Raw genomic sequence first — 18,454 nt, forward strand, 5'->3', positions numbered from 1 at the left:
GGGCGTCCACGTGATCTTTTGATGTCTCGTGGAATCCAATCAGTAATGGCTCTAGTCCAGCGGTTGTCTGTAAACCTCATTACATGTCCAGCCCATCTGATTTTTGATGTCTTGGCAAATGAGACAGCGTCCCTGATTCTTGAGCGTTGACGAAGATCAGAACTCCGGATTCTATCTCTCATTTGAGTGAATCGTGATATTCCAGGCATAGTTCTTTCGATTCCTCTTTGAGAGACCCGAATAGTGTTCTCATCCTGTTTTCGTAGGGTCCAGGTCTCTGAGGCATATGTTAATGCAGGAAGAATAGTGGAATCAAAGAGATTTGCTCGTAGCTGGAGGTTCTTTATCCTTTTAGTTATTTCTTCAATGCTCTTGAAGGCATTCCAAGCCGCTCTCTTCCTCCTGCGCAACTCAGGTGCCAGGTCATTCATCATGTTGATTTCTCGACCTAGGTATATATAACTGTTGCATTCGGAGATGGTGGTTCCGTTGAGAGCGAATGGAGCGTCAGGAACAAGACTGTTTCTCATAAACATTGTCTTTGCAAGATTCAGCTGTAGTCCGACCTTTCCACATTCACATATCCACATTCACATTCCATATCCCCTTAGTTAGTCCTTCTAAAAAATTCATTTTTAGAAAAGTTTCAGTCTCACATTCTATGCTCAGGTTTCATCTTCCAGCACACTTGCTACTGCATTTTAATCACCAATTTTCTTGAGACATCAAACTTTAATAGCCTATAATGACCTAAGTTTTGAGGGAGAAAGTCTACTGTTTTAACAAGAGTATCAGTCAGTATCACTATATATTTTTTGATAGACTACCTTTTATTCTTAGGGAAAGGGGGCATTGTTGGCCCACACCCCACAGTGCTCAGAGTATACTCCATACTCCTTGCTCAGGGCTTGTTCTTGGTGATGCTAGGGGGACCAATATGTGGTACCTGGGATTGGCTACATGCAAGGCTAATAATCTGTTTATTATCAATATCTCTGGCCTCAGAGAAACACTTTTCTAGTAGTACTTCCGCCTGTGCTGGTACCTGCACCTCATTTAACAGAAAAATTATGAGGAGTGAATTTGGTAATGGGAAGTTAATGGCTGTCTAATGCATAGTTTATTTTAATGTTCGGCTTGTGAAAATGTCCCTTTGGAGGAATAGAGTCTCTGTCTATGTTTTATAGTGTGTGCTTCTGATACTTTTCATTGTTGACTCATGTTAAGGCAACCTTAGATAAACCTTAGATACTATGTTTTCAGGGAATTACACTTTACCAAAAATTGAAAGATTCTTTAATTACTACTGAGAATAGCTCTGTTGCTTGAGAAGACAAAAATTTACATATAAGATTTATTCCACCCCCCACCCCCCCACCTATTTTCTTCTGTTTCAATTATAGGAAGTAGAGCAACTAAGAATGGAACGCCTACAGATTGATGAACAACTACGACAGATTGGTATGGGTTTCAGACCTTCTTCCACCAGAGGGCCTGAAAAAGAGAAAGGATATGCCACTGATGAAAGTACCGTCTCTTCTGTACAAGGTTCTAGGTCTTATAGTGGAAGAGGCAGAGGTCGTCGGGGCCCTAATTACACCTCCGGTTATGGTAAAAAGCAAACATTTTTTCATAGTTTTAGCTTGGATACTCTTGCTTAATGTATTTTTACTTAGTCTTGTCTTTGAAGATAGGATGTAGTTCTGAGGTATATGTCTTAAAGTAGTAATCTCTTTATAATGGTAAAAGGTAGTAAAAAATTATTTTTGTAAGCAGCTCTGTATATTTTTAAGGTGGCAATATGGTCATGTTTATATGAGAAACTCCTTTTCCAAATATGTCCTTGTACAGTTTCCATATCATTAGTAAAACGCTTGTGGTAGTTGTGATACTCTAAGAACCCTCTTTCTCACCCTAGAGAAAAAAAAATAATAATACCAGTCACTCTTAAGATTGCATAGGCCAACTCTATATTAGCTTTTATTTTTTTTTCATTTTTTTTCATTTTTTATAATTTTATTTATTGAATCACTGTGAGAGCAGTTACAAAGCTTTCAGGTTTAAGTTTTGGTCATACAGTGAAACACCCATACCTTCACCAGTGCCCATTCGCCACCCCCCAAAACCCCAGTATACTCCCACTCCACACCCTCCCCCTACCTGTGGGGCAGATGATTTCCACATTACTCTCTCTCTACTTTGATCACATTCAATATTTTGACACCAGACCCACCATTATTATTTGGGATTTTACCCCAACACTCAAATCTACTGAAAAGGCAACAATAGACAATTTGTTTTCTATTGCTGGTTATGAATAACATATGATGTTTCATGGCTGTAGCAGTGGCCACGAGATTTTGAAAATCGGAAATTTTAACACTTAAATCTGGAGGGATTTCTGCCGAAACCTGCTGGGTTTCGAGATTTCTTCCTGAGTCACTGGGATCATGGCCGTTAAGCAGCTTGATCAGGAGCCAGAAAGGCCGTTCATGGGCGGCGACTTGGGGTCTCATTGGGAAAAGGAGGAAAGGGCAGGCTCCACCCCCATCCCGTGAGGCCCCACGTTGTCTTGTCACTGTGGGCCCAACCTGACTGTCCAGTGGCCTCTTGAGGATAGCGGCCACTGGGCCACTGGGGGGAATGGGCCAAGGCACAAAACCTATTCCCACCTGGGTTGGCCCAGCACCGGTAACCTACTGCAGGGACCGGACGCATTTCCACCAAAAGCCAGTGGGTTTCGAGATTTGTTTCTGAGTTTCTGGGATCATGGCCATTAAGCAGTTCGATCAGGAAACAGAGAGGCCGTGCCTCCAATTATATAGCTGAGACCGAAGTGGTTTGTGGGTGTGTCTCCCACATACCTAACTTCTGGCCGTTTACTTTCTTGGTAAACTTTGCCCCAATTTTTTGCGGTCTGGCCAAAGGCACAAGAGCAATTTTGGGGTATCTGGAAGTCTGAAGGTTGCCATCAGGCTGCTGATGCACTCGCCTCACAGTTACAGATTGACCTGCTGGTGGCACCATACCCCCTATATTAGATTTTTAAATGCACTTTATATTAACAGCATTGAATTAATATCTGAAGATAGTTTTGAAATATAACTCACTAAAACGAGGATTTTGAAACTAGAATCTAACATTTTATAAATGAACAGTCTTATGGTTAGAGTTCAATCTGCCGGAAAGGCCCTGGATTTTATCAACAATCTCAGTATTGGAGTTATTCTGTATTTCTACATTTTGACTTGAATTTTATTAGTGATCTGATTTTTATCTTACTGTATTTATTTTCTCTTTCTCCTCGGTCCTGCTATGGTTATCCTGCTTTGGGAAAATCATTCAATTTTTTTCAAAAACAATTGCCATTTAGGAAAAATCAAAATGCTTGAAAGCTTTACAATGTACAGATTCCACATCTAGATTTTATGTTTGAATGATCATCTAAAGATACCATATGCATGAACTTGTACCAGTTTTTCTTTCGTTACAGAGTTTGGAAGATAATTATCTCTTCCTTTTCATATCTTCTCTGTCTTCAATTCTTGATTTTTTTTTTAAGTATAGTTAACCCTGTACTGATACTGAGAAGCAAAATTTCAGCAAAATTAGTGTTTAGTATGTGAAATACAGAGGATTGTAAATGTTTTAACTGTTAAAATATATATTAATATGAAAATAACTAAAGGTACAAATTACTGTACCTACAGTCAAGTGTGTTTTCTTTGAATGGTAAATTTATTGAAAAATTTTATACGTTTCCGGGAAATTTGCTTAGTAATGAGGTCACTGGCAAAATGATATTGACAGTAGATAATAAATTTGTGTGAGAGTGGTGGAAAAAATGTATATTGAAGAAAACTAAATTGTTCAGTAGATGGCACTCTTCTCTCTAAATCATTGTAGAATAGAACATTTCTAAAATAAACTTTTGAACTGGGTTGAAGAAATACCAGTTGAATTTAGCTAGAAGTAGTTTTGTCTACATAATATTAGAAGGCTGTGATCAATTAATTGTAAACTCCACTGCAGTCGGACCAGCCAAAAATGTTTTTTTGTTCTTTGGGTCACGTCCCGCGATGTACAGGAGTTACTCCTGCCTCTTCACTCAGGAATTACTGCTTGCAGTGCTCGGGGCACTGTATGGGATGCTGGGCATCAAACTTGGGTCGGCTGTGTAAGAGAGGCTGGTGCCCTACCCACTGTGCTATCACTCCAGCTCAGCAGGTAGGGCATCTATCTGCCTGGCATATGGTCACTTGGCCGACCCAAGTTCGATTCCTCCTCCCCTCTCGGAGAACCCGGCAAGCTACCGAGAGTATCTTGCCCGCATGGCAAAGCCTGGCAAGCTCCCCATGGCATTTTCGATATGCCAAACACAGTAACAACAACAAGGCTCACAATGTGAGATGTTACTGGTGCCCGCTCGAGCAAATCGATGAACAACAGGAGGGTAGTGCTAATATTAGAAGGACTTTTTTCTTTTTGGTGTTGGAATTAAACCCAGGGCCTCACCTATGCAAGTCAAGTACTTTACCACTTGGTTTTATCATCCCTGGTTCCAACAGTATTTTTAAGTGACTGTATAAGCTTGTAAGAAGTACATCTGAAGCTGATAGGTGGTGAAAGAGATTTGGGTTTTGGCACATGTCATTTGAAAGGATGAAGAACCATCTTTGTGAGCTGATTTTGGAAATTTTAGAATGGGGAAAACTAAAATCAAAATTTTCTTGAAGGACCTAGAGACATAGTTAAGGTATGCTCCTTGAAATGTGGCCAACTCTGGTTCAAATCCCTGACACTGTATGTTGTTCCCAAATACTTCAGGGCTTCTCAGCACCTCTGGGTATGTGCTTTTCGCACCCCAAGTTCCATTGGAAATGGGTCCTTTATTTGTTTCTGAAATTGGATCTACTTGAATTTTTTTTCTTTTTGTGGCTTTTTGTGTCATACCCGGCGATCCTCAGTGGTTACTGCTGGCTCTGCACTCAGGAATTACTCCTGGCGGTGCTGGGGAACCATATGTGATTCCGAAGATCAAATTTAGGTCGGGTGCATGCAAGGCAAATGCCCTACCCACTGTACTATCTCTCCGGCCCTGAAATTTATTTTTTTAATCTGATTTTTTGGACTGTTTGCAGCAGAGCTCCTGGGCTACTGCTAGCTTGGAGCTTGGGCTGCTCTTCGTGGTGTTCAGGTACCATGTGAATATGAGCCATTGAATCCAGGGTTCCATTGTGCAAAACATGCACTCCAACCCTTTGAGCTGTCTGTTTCCCTGGCCCTGTGAATTTTATTTTGCTTTGGGGGTCTCAGCTGGAATGCCCAGGAGGTCTTCCTCCTGGCTCTTCACTCAGGACTCACTCTTGGTGGTGCTTGGGCAGGATGGACTGTATGAGTAGCTGGGGATCAAGCCCAGGTCTGCTGTGTGCAAGGCAGGCCAGCACCTTACTGCCACACACACCCCTGTCCTCCCCCACCCCCCCAAAAAGAATAAGCCGACTTTTTTTTGTTTTTGATTTTGTTTTTTTTATAATGTGTAGACTGTTTTACGAAATTGAGGAGAGTTTGGAATGATCAGTGATTTCAATTGTTTTCTGTTGTTGTTACAACAAATTGCAGAGTCTTGAAAAGACGCATTCATTGTCTTCATGTTAGTTAGGTGTAAGAAGTCAGCAGTTCTGTACTGTATTCCTTTCTGGAGACCTTTTAGAGGGTGTAAGTATGCACCCAAAAGATGCTCAAAAGGCCAGGATGTCCCTGCAGTGACTCTCAGACAACTTGGGCTAAGGATTCAAGCCTGCCAGATCACTACGGTGGTGCTCGGGGGCCAGAATGGATCTGTGCTCTAGGCACTGTGAGAACAGAGACCTCCTGTACTCTGTCCAGCCCGTCCTTTTCTGGTAGACTCCGGGGAGACTTTCTTTCTTTGATAATCCAGCTTCTGTGACTCCTCCATTTTCCATTCCTTGTCTGTTGTTTCCCCCCTCACCCCCAATAAAAACAAAAACAAAACCTTAAGGAAATCGGTAATTGGGTATAGTGTTTTATTACACTATCATCTCTGATTCTTTGTTGAACCCCTTTTGGTTTTCTCTCTGTTTTTTCTTATAAAGCTTTGGTTTTTGTTTTTTTTTTTTTTGACCTCTGTTGCATTGGTTGTCTTACAAAGACCCATGTGTTATGGATTCCCCTGAATAATTTCCGTTTAACTTCAATCCTATCTGCAAAGCTTTTTCTATCATACACAGTTAAGAGGTCCACTTACTATAAATAAAACAGCACTGCTAGTTCACGTGCTCTTTTTGTTTTTGACTTTAATATCTGTCTTCTATCTACAGAAATCTGTAATTTAAACCAGTGTTTCCCAGAGTGGGCAGTGAATGCCGCCTGGGGCCATGGAACTGGTCGGGAGAGTGGTACTCGTTTTGGGGTGCTGTTGGGTGTGCTTATTACATTTGTTTGCACAGAAATTTCTAGAGGAGGCCCAGAGTTATTTCTCTCCCCCTTCTCCACCCTCCACTCTGATCTGGAATCTCTGATTTAAACACTGCTTTTAATATCTTAAATACTAGATTTAGGTTAAAGGGGTAATTTTCTTGCATGTGACAGTTGAAAAGCATAGTTTCTAAAGAGAATTTGTCATGAACTGTGAAAGTCTTCAAAAACAAGCCATTCTCCCTCCGCCTTCAAGTTTTGGTCATGCTTTCAGGCAGTATATAGGTTTGTAAATAAGTAGTTCTTTCTCATTAAGTGTGTGTGGTTGTGTGTGTGTACATGTGCAAATGCACTAATTCACTCTTTTTGTGCATGGGTGGTGGGCTGGGAATTAAATTCTGGGCTCATCCATCTAAGGCATGCCCTTTATCTCTGGCCCAGAGGATTTTTAAGACTGCATGAAATGTCAATTTTTCCTATTCCAGCACAGTGTAATATCAACTAATGTGTTTTTACTTGTTTTGGAGAAGTGCTTGGTTAATTTTATGCTGATTTTGTTTGGGAGCTGCCTCTCACAGTGCTGGCGGGCGGTGGGGGGTGCTCACAGCACTGACTATGTAGTGCTGGGAATGAAACCTGGGGCCCCCGGGGTCAAAGCATGCACTCCGATCCTGTGAGCTGCCTTTCTGGCCTAAACAAATGCTCTTTAAAAAATGCATTTCTCAACCAGTTAATCTGTTATGAGATATATATATATATATATATATATATATATATATATATATATTTATATCCCCCAAAAAACTGTGTTGAAGGATTTTCTTTATTGATGAGAGGACGTTGGTAAGCTCCTTTAAAAAGACATTTTTTTCTTTTTTAAAATTATAGGGCTCTCCAGTCATAATAAAGGGCCAGGGGTGGGGGCCTATCCTAATGATACTTGTGGTTGGTGTGAGGGGCCTTTGGTACCGAAGATTGTACTTATTTCGGACCTACCTTATTCTTCCAAAGCATGAGTTCTACCTCTTTCTATCTATCTCCCTGACCCAGTATTGTAGGCGCTTGTAGAAATTATGCTGTATTGTGGAAATTATGCTGCTTGTGTATTTTTAAAGTTCACCATTAGAGCAGGTGATTTTATTGTTAGAAATGATCTATAAACTTTCATTTCACCTTTTTCATTTTGTTATTATTGTGATTGGGAGAATTATGAACATTTGATTGCATTGATACGGAGATCACACATTGTTGTGGTCTGGAGATCCTGAATGGCAGTGCCACTTGGCATGTGGGCTGGTGCCCTGTGTTGCATTCCGGAGACTTAATGCCAGGGCTCTCCTTGGCCCCTGAAAGCTTTTATTTGATAAATTTGTTTGTCTCGGTATTTTTGTGGACTCGTGTTGTTCCTAGGAGGTGCCTCCTATTGCTCCCTTCAAGGAAGCTCGCAGGGGCCCGTGCAGTGCTGGGTTTGAAGCTGGACTCTGCAAAGCATGTGGCCTAGCCTCTGAGCTTTCCCCCAGTCTACCTGTAAGCTTGCTCCCCCTCCCCCCCCCTCCCCCACCGTCCCATCCTGTTTGGTTTTAGGGCCATACCAGGCTGTGTTTGGGACTTATTCCTGGTTCTTTGCTCAGAAATCACTCCTGGCAGTACTCAAGGGACTATATGTGGTGCCAGGAATTGAACTAGAGGTGGTTGTGTTCAAGAAAAAGGCTTAAAGACCTATACTATTACAAATTAAAAAATATAACAAATATTTAAAAATAAAAAGCCCTATACTAGCTCTTCATGTGCCTCTCACCCTCGTCTATAATGAACATTGCTTCATAGTTTCATACCATTGATAGATTAAATTGTCTTTTCAGTGTAATGTTAAAATGTGTTCAGTAACTTTAAAATTATATTCTAAGACACTGTTGTGGGCTGGAGCTATACTACAGAAGAGGATAGGGTGCTTGCTTTGCATGCAACTGACCTGGGTTTGATTCCCAACACCATATATGGTCCCCCTGGGCCCTACCAGGGGTGATCCCTGAGCTCAGAGCCAGGAGTAAGCCCTGAGCACTGTCCAGTGTGGACCCCAGAACAACACAAGACACCGTTGCTTGTAAAACATGCTGTACTATGTATGTATAGGGAGAGATCATCAATTTATGAGAGAAATCCCAGTTTAGGGAATGTAGGTCAGTGGGGTAGAGTTGTTTACCCAGCATGGTTGAGTCCTGGTACTAACTCCCACCCCTTAAGCCCTGAAAAGACAAGACTATTTCAGATACATTAAAATGTGCAAAAATATCCACTGTAGTCAGTGAGATACTAGTGGAATGCACTATAAAACAGGTTTTCTAAATATCAGATTTTCTTTTAAATATTGGACATAGTTATTTTTATTACACTAATGTATGTCAAATAATAAAATGGGCAGTGACTTCTTGATTTCCCATTTTAAGTATATTTTTATATTGTATGTGTAATGTTCCGTATTTTCTGAAATAATTCATTGGTAGTGTTTTTATACATAAAATGGTTCCATTTTTATCTGACTAGTCTGTTTTGATAGAATACTAATACTTCTTAGTTCTATTCTGATTATTTTGGCGGGGTGGATGGGGAGTCATACGCAGCCATGCACTCAGGGAATCCTTTCTCGGGGCTCAGGGAAGCATACGGGGTGCCCTGATTTGAACCCATGTCAGCCACTTGTGAGGCAAGTGCCTTACCTGCCATACTCTCTCTAGCCCTGTATTTAGATCTAATGAATTTCAGAATCATTTAACTTTTCTTAAGCTCTTTGAAGCAGCCAGTTCTGTTTAAATCGAAATATAATTGGCTTACGTTCTCTTTTCCAAGGTACAAACTCTGAGCTGTCTAACCCCTCTGAAACAGAATCTGAGCGTAAAGATGAGCTGAGTGATTGGTCATTGGCAGGAGAAGATGATCGAGAGAGCCGACATCAGCGTGACAGCAGGAGACGCCCAGGAGGAAGAGGCAGAAGTGTTTCTGGGGGTCGAGGTCGTGGTGGACCGCGTGGTGGCAAATCCTCCATCAGTTCTGGTAGTCTTTTATATACTTATGTCAGCATTCTGTCTTTGTAGACAGTATGACTTTACACAAGTTCATTTATTTGCCATGATCACCTGTTTTTAGAAGTTTCTCTTTTCCATTGAGGAAAACAAAAAAGAAATGAAAGTTTGGCAGGGTTTTCTCGGTGAAGTTTTTAGCTAGAATTTTCAGGTTTGAGGAACTTAATTGGGCATATTCTATGCATTTTGAAGGTTAGGTGTATGTTTATGCCTTCGGTTTTGGAGCTGGGAGCATTTAGGAGCTCCTCACCCCTGTCTAGAATTTGTGGGTTATTTATTTATTTTTGTCAGATGGATTCAGAGACTTTCACAAAAAGATGTCTAGGTGTAATAAGAAAGATGAGCTGAAAAACCTTTCTCGCTGTACTTGGAAATAGGGGGATATTGTAAAGCCAACTTTTAAACCTTAATGTTTAAGTAATTGAATGTGAAGAGGAATGTTTAGATTTGAAGTGTCTAAGCAGTTTTTTAACTAAAGATTTTGAAAACTTTAAATGATGTATAACTTATCATGGCATTGTAGAAGTTGCCAGGATAATAAATAAAATAAGCTGGGCTGTGTGGGTGGGATGAGGCTATGTGGACTATATTATTTAATAGGCATTTATCTTTAACATATTTATGCTACTGTAATTATTCTCAATGCTGTATATTCCCAGAAAGCTTATATAAGTATAAAATGTTAGAGAACATATATATATATATGTATATATATACATACATATATATGATTATAAAGTGCTTAGTGCTTACTCTATACTCTAAAGTCTTTTTAGGGAACTCATTTTTATAATTTAATATATTACTATTACTCGGGCTGAAATTATAGTATGCTGGCTTGCAGAATAAGGTACTTTGCCTAGAGTTTGTGATTAATGGATAAACTTAGTATCTTTTGCAAAGATGCTAGCTTGCTAGCCATTACCAAAGGAAAATTAGGAAAAATCGTGATTAGGTGAATTTCTTCCATAAGTTGATTGGTGGAGGCAATAATTGCACATAGGTAAGATGGGTATTTTTTTCTTATGGTTTATATCTTAAAACTTCCTTTCCACCCCACCTTAACCCACCTTCACTCTTTCTTTCTAGAGATGGGAGTCTAGTCCATATTCATTTACTCATTTTCCTTTAACCAGTTTCACCGTTTTTTAGTTTAGCTTTTTTTATTTTGTGCAGAACTGTTTTGAAACTTATTCATAGAAACAGACTCTTACACCTTAGAGTGCAGGTGTTGAGTGTTATTTTTTATTTGCAAGTAGTCCATTAACTAGCACAAAAGTACAGCAATCACCTTGAATTCAGTAAAGAGAAGAAAGCACACCTCCCCCCCTTTTTTTAAAGAATCAGTACTCTTTTTGCTGAGTAGACAGTTCGCCTTTTTATTTTGGCTGAGCAGGCTTAGCTTGAATGTGAATGTCAAGATTAACATGTAGTTCTTTCAAAAGAAGTTGAAATAGTATGCTAGCTCTTTAATTCTTCATTACCATTACCATTTTTCACATTTGTTACTGTATAGGTAAAATTGTGGTGTAGAAACCATTTTAAATTTTTATTGGGTGAATTGAAGTTTATCAAAATAGTGAAAGACAACATTTTATTAGAAGAATTTATTGGGGAGTATTGAAGTTTATCATTAATATTATATAGTTCGATATAGATCAAAATGATACTAATAACAGCAGCTCTCTTAAACAATTATTTCTTGCCTCTGACCTGCGTATAGTGCTCAAAGATCCAGACAGCAATCCATACAGCTTACTTGATAATACAGAATCAGATCAGACTGCAGATACTGACGCCAGCGAATCCCATCACAGTACTAACCGTCGTAGGCGGTCTCGTAGACGAAGGACTGATGAAGATGCTGTTCTGATGGATGGAATGACTGAATCTGATACAGCTTCAGTTAATGAAAATGGGCTAGGTATGTAAGCATTTAGGGAAGGATGTTGTGTAACGTTAACATGATGCTTTTATGGGAGGACGGGAACTGCATTAAACATGCAGATTACAAGGAGAGTTTTTCTTGGTGTTTGCTTCAAGGCAGATAGCTTTGTGTTTGTCCCTAAATGTCTACTTCTCAGTTTTGTATAGGGAAGTATTTGAAACTGGGAGGATTTCATAAAAGTGCCCTTTGATATTGTTAAATCAGTACAATTACTGTAACTGCAAGGTATGCTCTTTATTATTCCCAAACCAGAATTGGGCTTCCAGCTTCTTTAAAGAGTTATTTTTTTAAAAAGATAACTCAAATAAAGCTGTATATTTTGAAAAGCATTCACGTTCAAAGGGCTCAAATATTAATTTTGGTAAATCTGAATTTATTCCCTTTATGGTAATTTAAATCTCACAGTTTGTTCAGTCTCTCTTAATTTCCTTGTAATTCTACTTTCAATCTATTTGGAACATTTAAAACTACAAAAGTATCTTTTCTGTCAGTAATGTATATTGTTTTATCTTCCTGTTAAAAGTTGTATCTTCTTAAATCTTTGATGGAAAGAAATTTTGTTTATTTTTTCGTTTGTTTGCCTTTTTTTTTTTTTTTGTCAGAATAGTTCATGGTAAACTTTGCAATTACAGATGATAGTGAAAAAAAACCCCAGCGACGCAATCGTAGCCGCAGGCGTCGTTTCAGGGGTCAGGCAGAAGATAGACAGCCAGGTAACTTCAGTGGACCTGTTCACACCAGGTCACAAGCATGAAAAAAATTGTCATGTGTCTGCTTTCTAAATATACTGTACTTACATGTACACATGTGTGCATATACATTCAAGATGTGCATCGCATAAATTGTTTACTCGACTAATAAAACTACTCTTAAGAAAATGCATTCTCCCTTCACATCGGAAATGTTTAGTAACTGCTTAATTGAGCTAATGCTGTGTCTCAGTGTTTGTTTGTTTGTTTGTTTGTTTGATCATGGGGATATGTTGAGAGGGCCATTAATTTGTCCATGTGGCAGATTCTTCACAATTTGTGATGGGGCCTGCCATTCCAAGGACTGTTATAGATTGTAATTGAGGTCAACTGGCAAAACCGGGCAGATTTTGCATGGTGCCTGCTTACTATATCTGGAATCAGCACCTCATTTTTGTGGGAACAGTAATACCCACAGGGTTTTTGTTTTTTTTTAAAAGTATAAAAGAAAAATACTGAAGTGTCTTTTTGTCCTATTAAGAGGAATGCATGTTACGGTTTTTTTGTTTGTTTATTGTAGTGTGATGCCTTTTTCCTTACACTTACTAACTATTCAAATTAATAGTACTTACTTAGTTTTAGAATGTTAATTTAGTCAAAAGTTGTAGTGACTTAAAGACAATTGTTTGATCTATTATTTTGAACATAATTCCACTTATGTACAGAGAATCATGTGTTCACAGTGAAGAAATTGTGTGCACCAGAAATAAACCCCTTTTGAACTAATCAATTTTGTATTCTTTACCAAGTAAATTCTTTCACATTACCCCCAAATAATATAATTTTTGTTGCCTTTAGTATTTTAAGTTCAGTGGTTATAGAGCTATTTGGGAGGACTAAGGCTATTTCTATTCTTGAGGGGAAGGCGTGTTCATATTTTAATGAGAGTTGTTATTTAAAAGGGATTAAGTATTTCAAAATTAGGAAGTTTTCAGGAAATGTTTTTTTCTCTTCCTGTCTCTTCATCATATTTTAGATCAAGATTATATTTTTTTGAAGCTGGAAAAGCCGTTCAATTTTTTCTGGCCATACTATATAAATGCAAAAATCAAGGCTATCAGTGTGGACTTAAAATAGAATAAATTTGAACATAACTTACTAAGTGGTGACTTTTTAAATAAGTCAGTATACTTAAAAGCAATCACCATTGAATGCATTATAGTAGAGGCAGAGATTTCTGTATGTTACTGGAGGTTTTAGTGATTTGATAATGATTTGTGTGTTTTATACCACACTTATTCCAATTTTTCTTTTTTCTTGGTAATTATTATTTTCCCCCGAGAGAAGTTAATTCCTTCACTAGTCCTTTTGACCCCCAAGTGCCATTGAGATAAAACCAAAGATAAAACCAATAATTTATGGTTAATAAAAATAAAATTTAAATATCCAGAATTTTCTTATTAAAAACCAACCAGCAGTAGTATGGTAGAATAAGTTTAGGAAGTGCATTATTTTGTCTTTGACCATGACAGCAGTTGTGTCCCCCCATCTAGATTTCATAGCAGCGTTTCTAAATATAGTCATTTAGTTGTCTTCATTTGCTCAGAATTTCTTGTTGACCTTAGTGTCAAGTAAATAGTGAATTTTCTTTACTAAGAACGTGGTAATACTAACAGGTTCATTAACCTGGACAACTTAGAAAAATTATGGAGTACAAATGATGCTACACACATTACCTGTATTTCCCCCATAGATATCTTGTCCATTATAAGGTTGAGTCTAAAGAGGTTTTTAGGGTTTTTTTGGCGGGGCAGTGCAGCAGTTGGCAGGGAGCTGCCCAGCTGTGCCAACAGCTGCTGTAGGATGTCAAGTGGAGTCCATGCTGAGTCAGGTTTGAGGCCCTGGCCACCAGTGTGCACAGCCGCAGCCTTTCTTTTCTTCCTCTTTTTTGGAGCTACCTCCCTGATCTAGGTTTTTTTCTTCAAATCAACTGAGGAGGTTCTAGCTTTACCTCCCTTGTGGGTGAAGAGGGGCACTAGTTAAGATTGCACCAACTTGCCCACTAAGTGCCTTTTTGCTGGTCATTCTTAAAGTATGCCAGTCTCTGTGCATAATGCATGAAATCATTTTAAGATTGTTGTAGCACCTTCGCGTATTCTCATTTAATAATTTTGTCTGTCCCTATGGCAGGGTTTCCAAGTTGCTGAATGTTTTAAATGTCACTAAGGGCTGAACTATGGAAACAAAGAATTTGAATGAAGGTGCTTGCAGAGCTAGACTCACTCCTGAGTGGGTTTGCTATGTATCTATCTAATAAGTAAATCGTGATACCTACTATGTATATGATACCTATCCTCCCCAGTTTTGAAAATGATTAAATATGTAAATTCATTACTATGATTTTTGAAGTTCCAGACTGAGCACACAGAGTTTCTTTGAATTTGGAAGAGGCAGGTTTAGATAGCTTTAGTGCCAATTTCTAATAAATGTTGTACACTAAGGTATTTGATAAGGTATTTGAGATTTAAAAAAAAATATTAGGTCCTTAGAAATTTCTTGAATTTTATAATAGTATTAGCATGTTAATTTATGGTTAATAAAAATAAAATTTAAATATCCAGAATTTTCTTATTAAAATGATTTAAGCATTTTTATGAGACTATTCTCCCCAAAACCACAAATTTAAAATTTTACTTGAGTTTTCATTCTTCACATAATGAACTTTTTTCCCATAAATTAAAGTAGCACTTTTTCATAGAATCAGGGTTTTTGTCAGTTTCCAGTAGAAAATCAATTCTTTGAAAGAGAGATAGCCATTTCCTCATGTCAGTGAAACTTTAATGTAAGACCTCAGACAGGTTTGTGGTATTAAGTGAGGCCTCTGCAGACATCATTTGTTGTACTTGGTTTCGTGGTAGGTTGCTTGCTTGGGTTAGTTTTCCTGAGTCACTGCTATCATCTACTCACTTCCTTGCACACTTCAGTCCATCAATCAGCCCCTCCAGAGATTGGCAGAGTGAGCAGGGGATGATGACTAACATCCTGGTAACCTTTTCCCACTACCACCGACCAAACTTTTAGGGTTAAATCTAAATCTGTTTATCATCTTCAGTTTGCTCATGGACCGAGAATGGTTAATAGTGTGAAATGTTTAAAAAGGGATCCATAAAATACTTGAGTAGCTTATTTGTGTTTTAAAATAACTAAATACTTGAGTAAAGTCTCTTACATCCTTGATGATTTTTGAATTGAACCATAACACACTATGACTTGAAATACCCCCTAACTGCACCCGCAAACTGAAAATTGCAATCATTGCCTGTGTTTTAAATGCTGCGTTTTCTGTTGTTGGGTTGTGGGTATCTACACCAGTTTATCCCACAACCACATATTTGACCAGAAGCTGGAGACTTGTGAAAAAGAACTTTAGGCCCTCAGTCTCCAGCTTACACATGCAGTTTTTTTAAGATTTGTTTTTGCTTGGAGGTGGTACCCAACTTAAGAAAATCTTGAAATTGGGTAACCCTCCATGAGTTTATTTTAAAAGTAAAATTTTCTTTATCCATAAATAAGCGTTAGAAATATTTTTTTCAACACCTGTAATTTTTTTCTCATCTTCAACAGTCACAGTTGCAGATTATATTTCTAGAGCTGAGTCTCAGAGCAGACAAAGAAACCTCCCAAGGGAAACTTTGGCTAAAAACAAGAAAGAAATGGTAAGGAGAATTTAACCTGTAGGGTGTTTTTGTTTTTGTTTTTTTCTTTTTCTTTTTTTTTTTTCAAATACGGTTTAGCTTTATTTTCACTTACTGTGTGATCACTCGTTTCCCCAACTAGCAAAATAATTTTAAAAGTACTCTTAATTTTGTTCTTGGTCCCAGATAACTGAAGATATGCATGCTTGAGCTAAAATTCTTTTCAGTTAGAAAGTTAAACAGCATATGTAAAAGTCATTCTGCCCAGAGCTAGACTATTGTTTAATTTGGGGAGCAGTAGGCTATAAACCTTTATCAGTCACATAGACCTAAGTTTTAGTTATCTGAGTGCTCTAGGGAATTTGATACGTGAATACACACATCTTGTAAAAGGTGAGTGAAGTAGGTGATTTTGCTTTTCATGTGTTATTGACTGTTTATATCTTTGAGATGAGCTCTTTAAAATTAAAGCAGGCGCAATTTTAGTAAATAGTACAAGTTTTTCCTGTGGTTTAGGTATGGCTATTTGTCTCTAATTTTGTAATCATTTTAACTCTTTTAAGTCGTTGTGGAATATGAACATACAAGTATTAGCCGTTTGTGTAGGTTTTCCTCCTCAGGAATAGATTGCGTTTATAAAGAAGTTGAACACGTTGTCTCCCTTTGGCAGGCAAAAGATGTGATTGAAGAGCATGGTCCTTCAGAAAAGGCAGCAAATGGCCCAACTAGTGCTTCTGGCGATGAAATTCCTAAGCTACAGCGTACTCCAGGAGAAGAGAGGATCAGTACCGTGAAAGAAGAAAACACTCAAGAAGCAGCAGTCCTGAATGGTGTTTCATAAACTGGAGAAGTTCCTAGTTTACAGTTCTTTTACATTACATTTTACAATAGTGCTCGTACAGCTTGCCAAAGATAGAATCCGGATCGCCAGTCTTTCCATCGCACTTTCAGTTCCTCCATTTGGAATTCAGAAAGGGAGGGATCCTGAAGAAATCATATGTTAAACAACATACTTTGACACCTACTGTGTTCTAAAATATATCATCAGATGTGCCTTGAGAATAGTATATGTAACATTAAAAAAAAGTTGCTGGCTATAGGAAATGTTATTTTGTTTTCAAAATGTGGCAGAATTGGGGGGAGGTGGGTGGGGCGGGGGAATCCCTGACTATTCTTTATGGAAGCAGTAGCTGCTTTTATTACATTTTTGATAATATGCAACCACTTCTTCACCTGAGGAAACTAGAATGAAATGCAGTCTAAAATACTTTGCACTGAATTGTAATTTCTTCATTAGTTTAGTCTGGAAACTGGTCTGTTTTAATGTGTTTTTAAAATGCTGTGTGTAGAGGAAAATCTGCAGACCACTGGAAGACATTTGTTAAACTCATCTGCAGGGACACTGGGTGATATTGGCAGTGACTGTTCTACATTGAGGCTTTGTTTGGTTTATTTATTAAAGTGTACAGTATTTAAAAATCAAACATAGCTTTAGTTAAAACACTAAGCTGAATTAGTCATGTCCATTCAGACATAACCTGAACTACTGAAAGGTCAATTTCCAGAAGGTTGATTCTGTATAAACTACATGTTAGTCTTCAGTAGGCTATTTTTTCCTTTCCTCCCCCCCCCTTTTTTTCTTTCTTTCTTGTTTTTTTAAAATTTTTTTTTTATTTTTTATTTTGGTTGTTTGATGTGCAATATGTTTTTGTATGCAGGTAGTAAATAAACTTTGATCTTCCATTTGCTGATTTTTAACTTTCTACTTTTTATAACAATTGTTTCAAAGTAGTTGGAACTACTTTTAGGTCTAGAGTAGTGATTGTTTTTTAAAAAGCATATGCTTATAAGTAGTACTAAAATGCCACTTTGTTAGTTATTCTGTAGTGAATTCTCTCATCCTAGCACTTTAATTTAGGTTTTTAGAAGAGTAAGGTTTAAAGGTTATTGATTAGACATTTGTGGCTAGGAAAGACATTAGCTACATTGAAAGGCAGCTTATGGGAGGTTGTGGTGAAATCCAGAAGTCCATAGTGAAATCCAGAATTCTGCTTTTGATTATAAAAATTTGACAGGATGAGCAGTTTTCAAAACAGAATAAGGCGACTAACATGCTTTTTGATTCTCAAATACTTTGAAAGGTTATGTGAATATTATTACTGAAAACGCTTTTTGGCTGTTTAATCAGATGGATTAGCTTTAGGAAAATAAGCACATGAAGTGTGTTTGAAACTGATAATTTATGAAGTTAATAGGTCATATCAAGTAAATATGGACTGATGAGTTTAAAATATTCATAACCGAGCAAGAATGATAGTCCTTTCTATCATTTGGCTTCTAAAGATTTTTTTTAATGTACATAATATAAATTTTTAATGTCTATAAATATGTGGTCTTAAATGTAATACTGAAGGAGAATTCAGAGTGTAGTTTAAAATGTAATTTTTGCTTGGTCTGAGTGTGTGTGTGCGTGTGTGTGTGTGTGTGTGTGTGTATAGAGAGAGAGCCCTACCCCTCAGTTTTATTGCAGGTAAGGTTAAGATGTGATAGGGTATTAAATCCTTTTTCCTGAAATTCTGGTAACTTTGCTTAAGGTGTTGAGTG

General features: G+C 37.9%; 1 protein-coding gene across 6 annotated transcripts in view; it reads left to right on the forward strand.

Annotated features, from left to right (window-relative positions):
• The window catches only part of FXR1 (FMR1 autosomal homolog 1), a 78,309-nt gene extending 60,716 nt beyond the window's left edge, over nt 1-17,593 (forward strand). Inside the window, exons 12-18 of one of the 6 annotated variants that reach the window (XM_056121409.1) lie at nt 1,404-1,461; nt 1,549-1,611; nt 9,286-9,489; nt 11,242-11,442; nt 12,099-12,179; nt 15,780-15,871; nt 16,521-17,593. In XM_056121409.1, coding sequence (XP_055977384.1) covers nt 1,404-1,461; nt 1,549-1,611; nt 9,286-9,489; nt 11,242-11,442; nt 12,099-12,179; nt 15,780-15,871; nt 16,521-16,691 — 870 coding nt within the window. In that variant the 3' untranslated portion in view covers nt 16,692-17,593. Of the gene's footprint in view, nt 1-1,403; nt 1,612-9,285; nt 9,490-11,241; nt 11,443-12,098; nt 12,180-15,779; nt 15,872-16,520 lie in introns of all 6 variants that reach the window. The other 5 variants (XM_056121407.1, XM_056121410.1, XM_056121408.1 and 2 more) reach the window with 5 other exon arrangements.
• Nucleotides 17,594-18,454: the final 861 nt, after the last annotated feature.

Source organism: Sorex fumeus, unplaced genomic scaffold (genome assembly GCF_029834395.1).
Source record: "Sorex fumeus unplaced genomic scaffold, SorFum_2.1 ptg000044l, whole genome shotgun sequence".
Lineage (NCBI taxonomy): Eukaryota > Metazoa > Chordata > Mammalia > Eulipotyphla > Soricidae > Sorex > Sorex fumeus.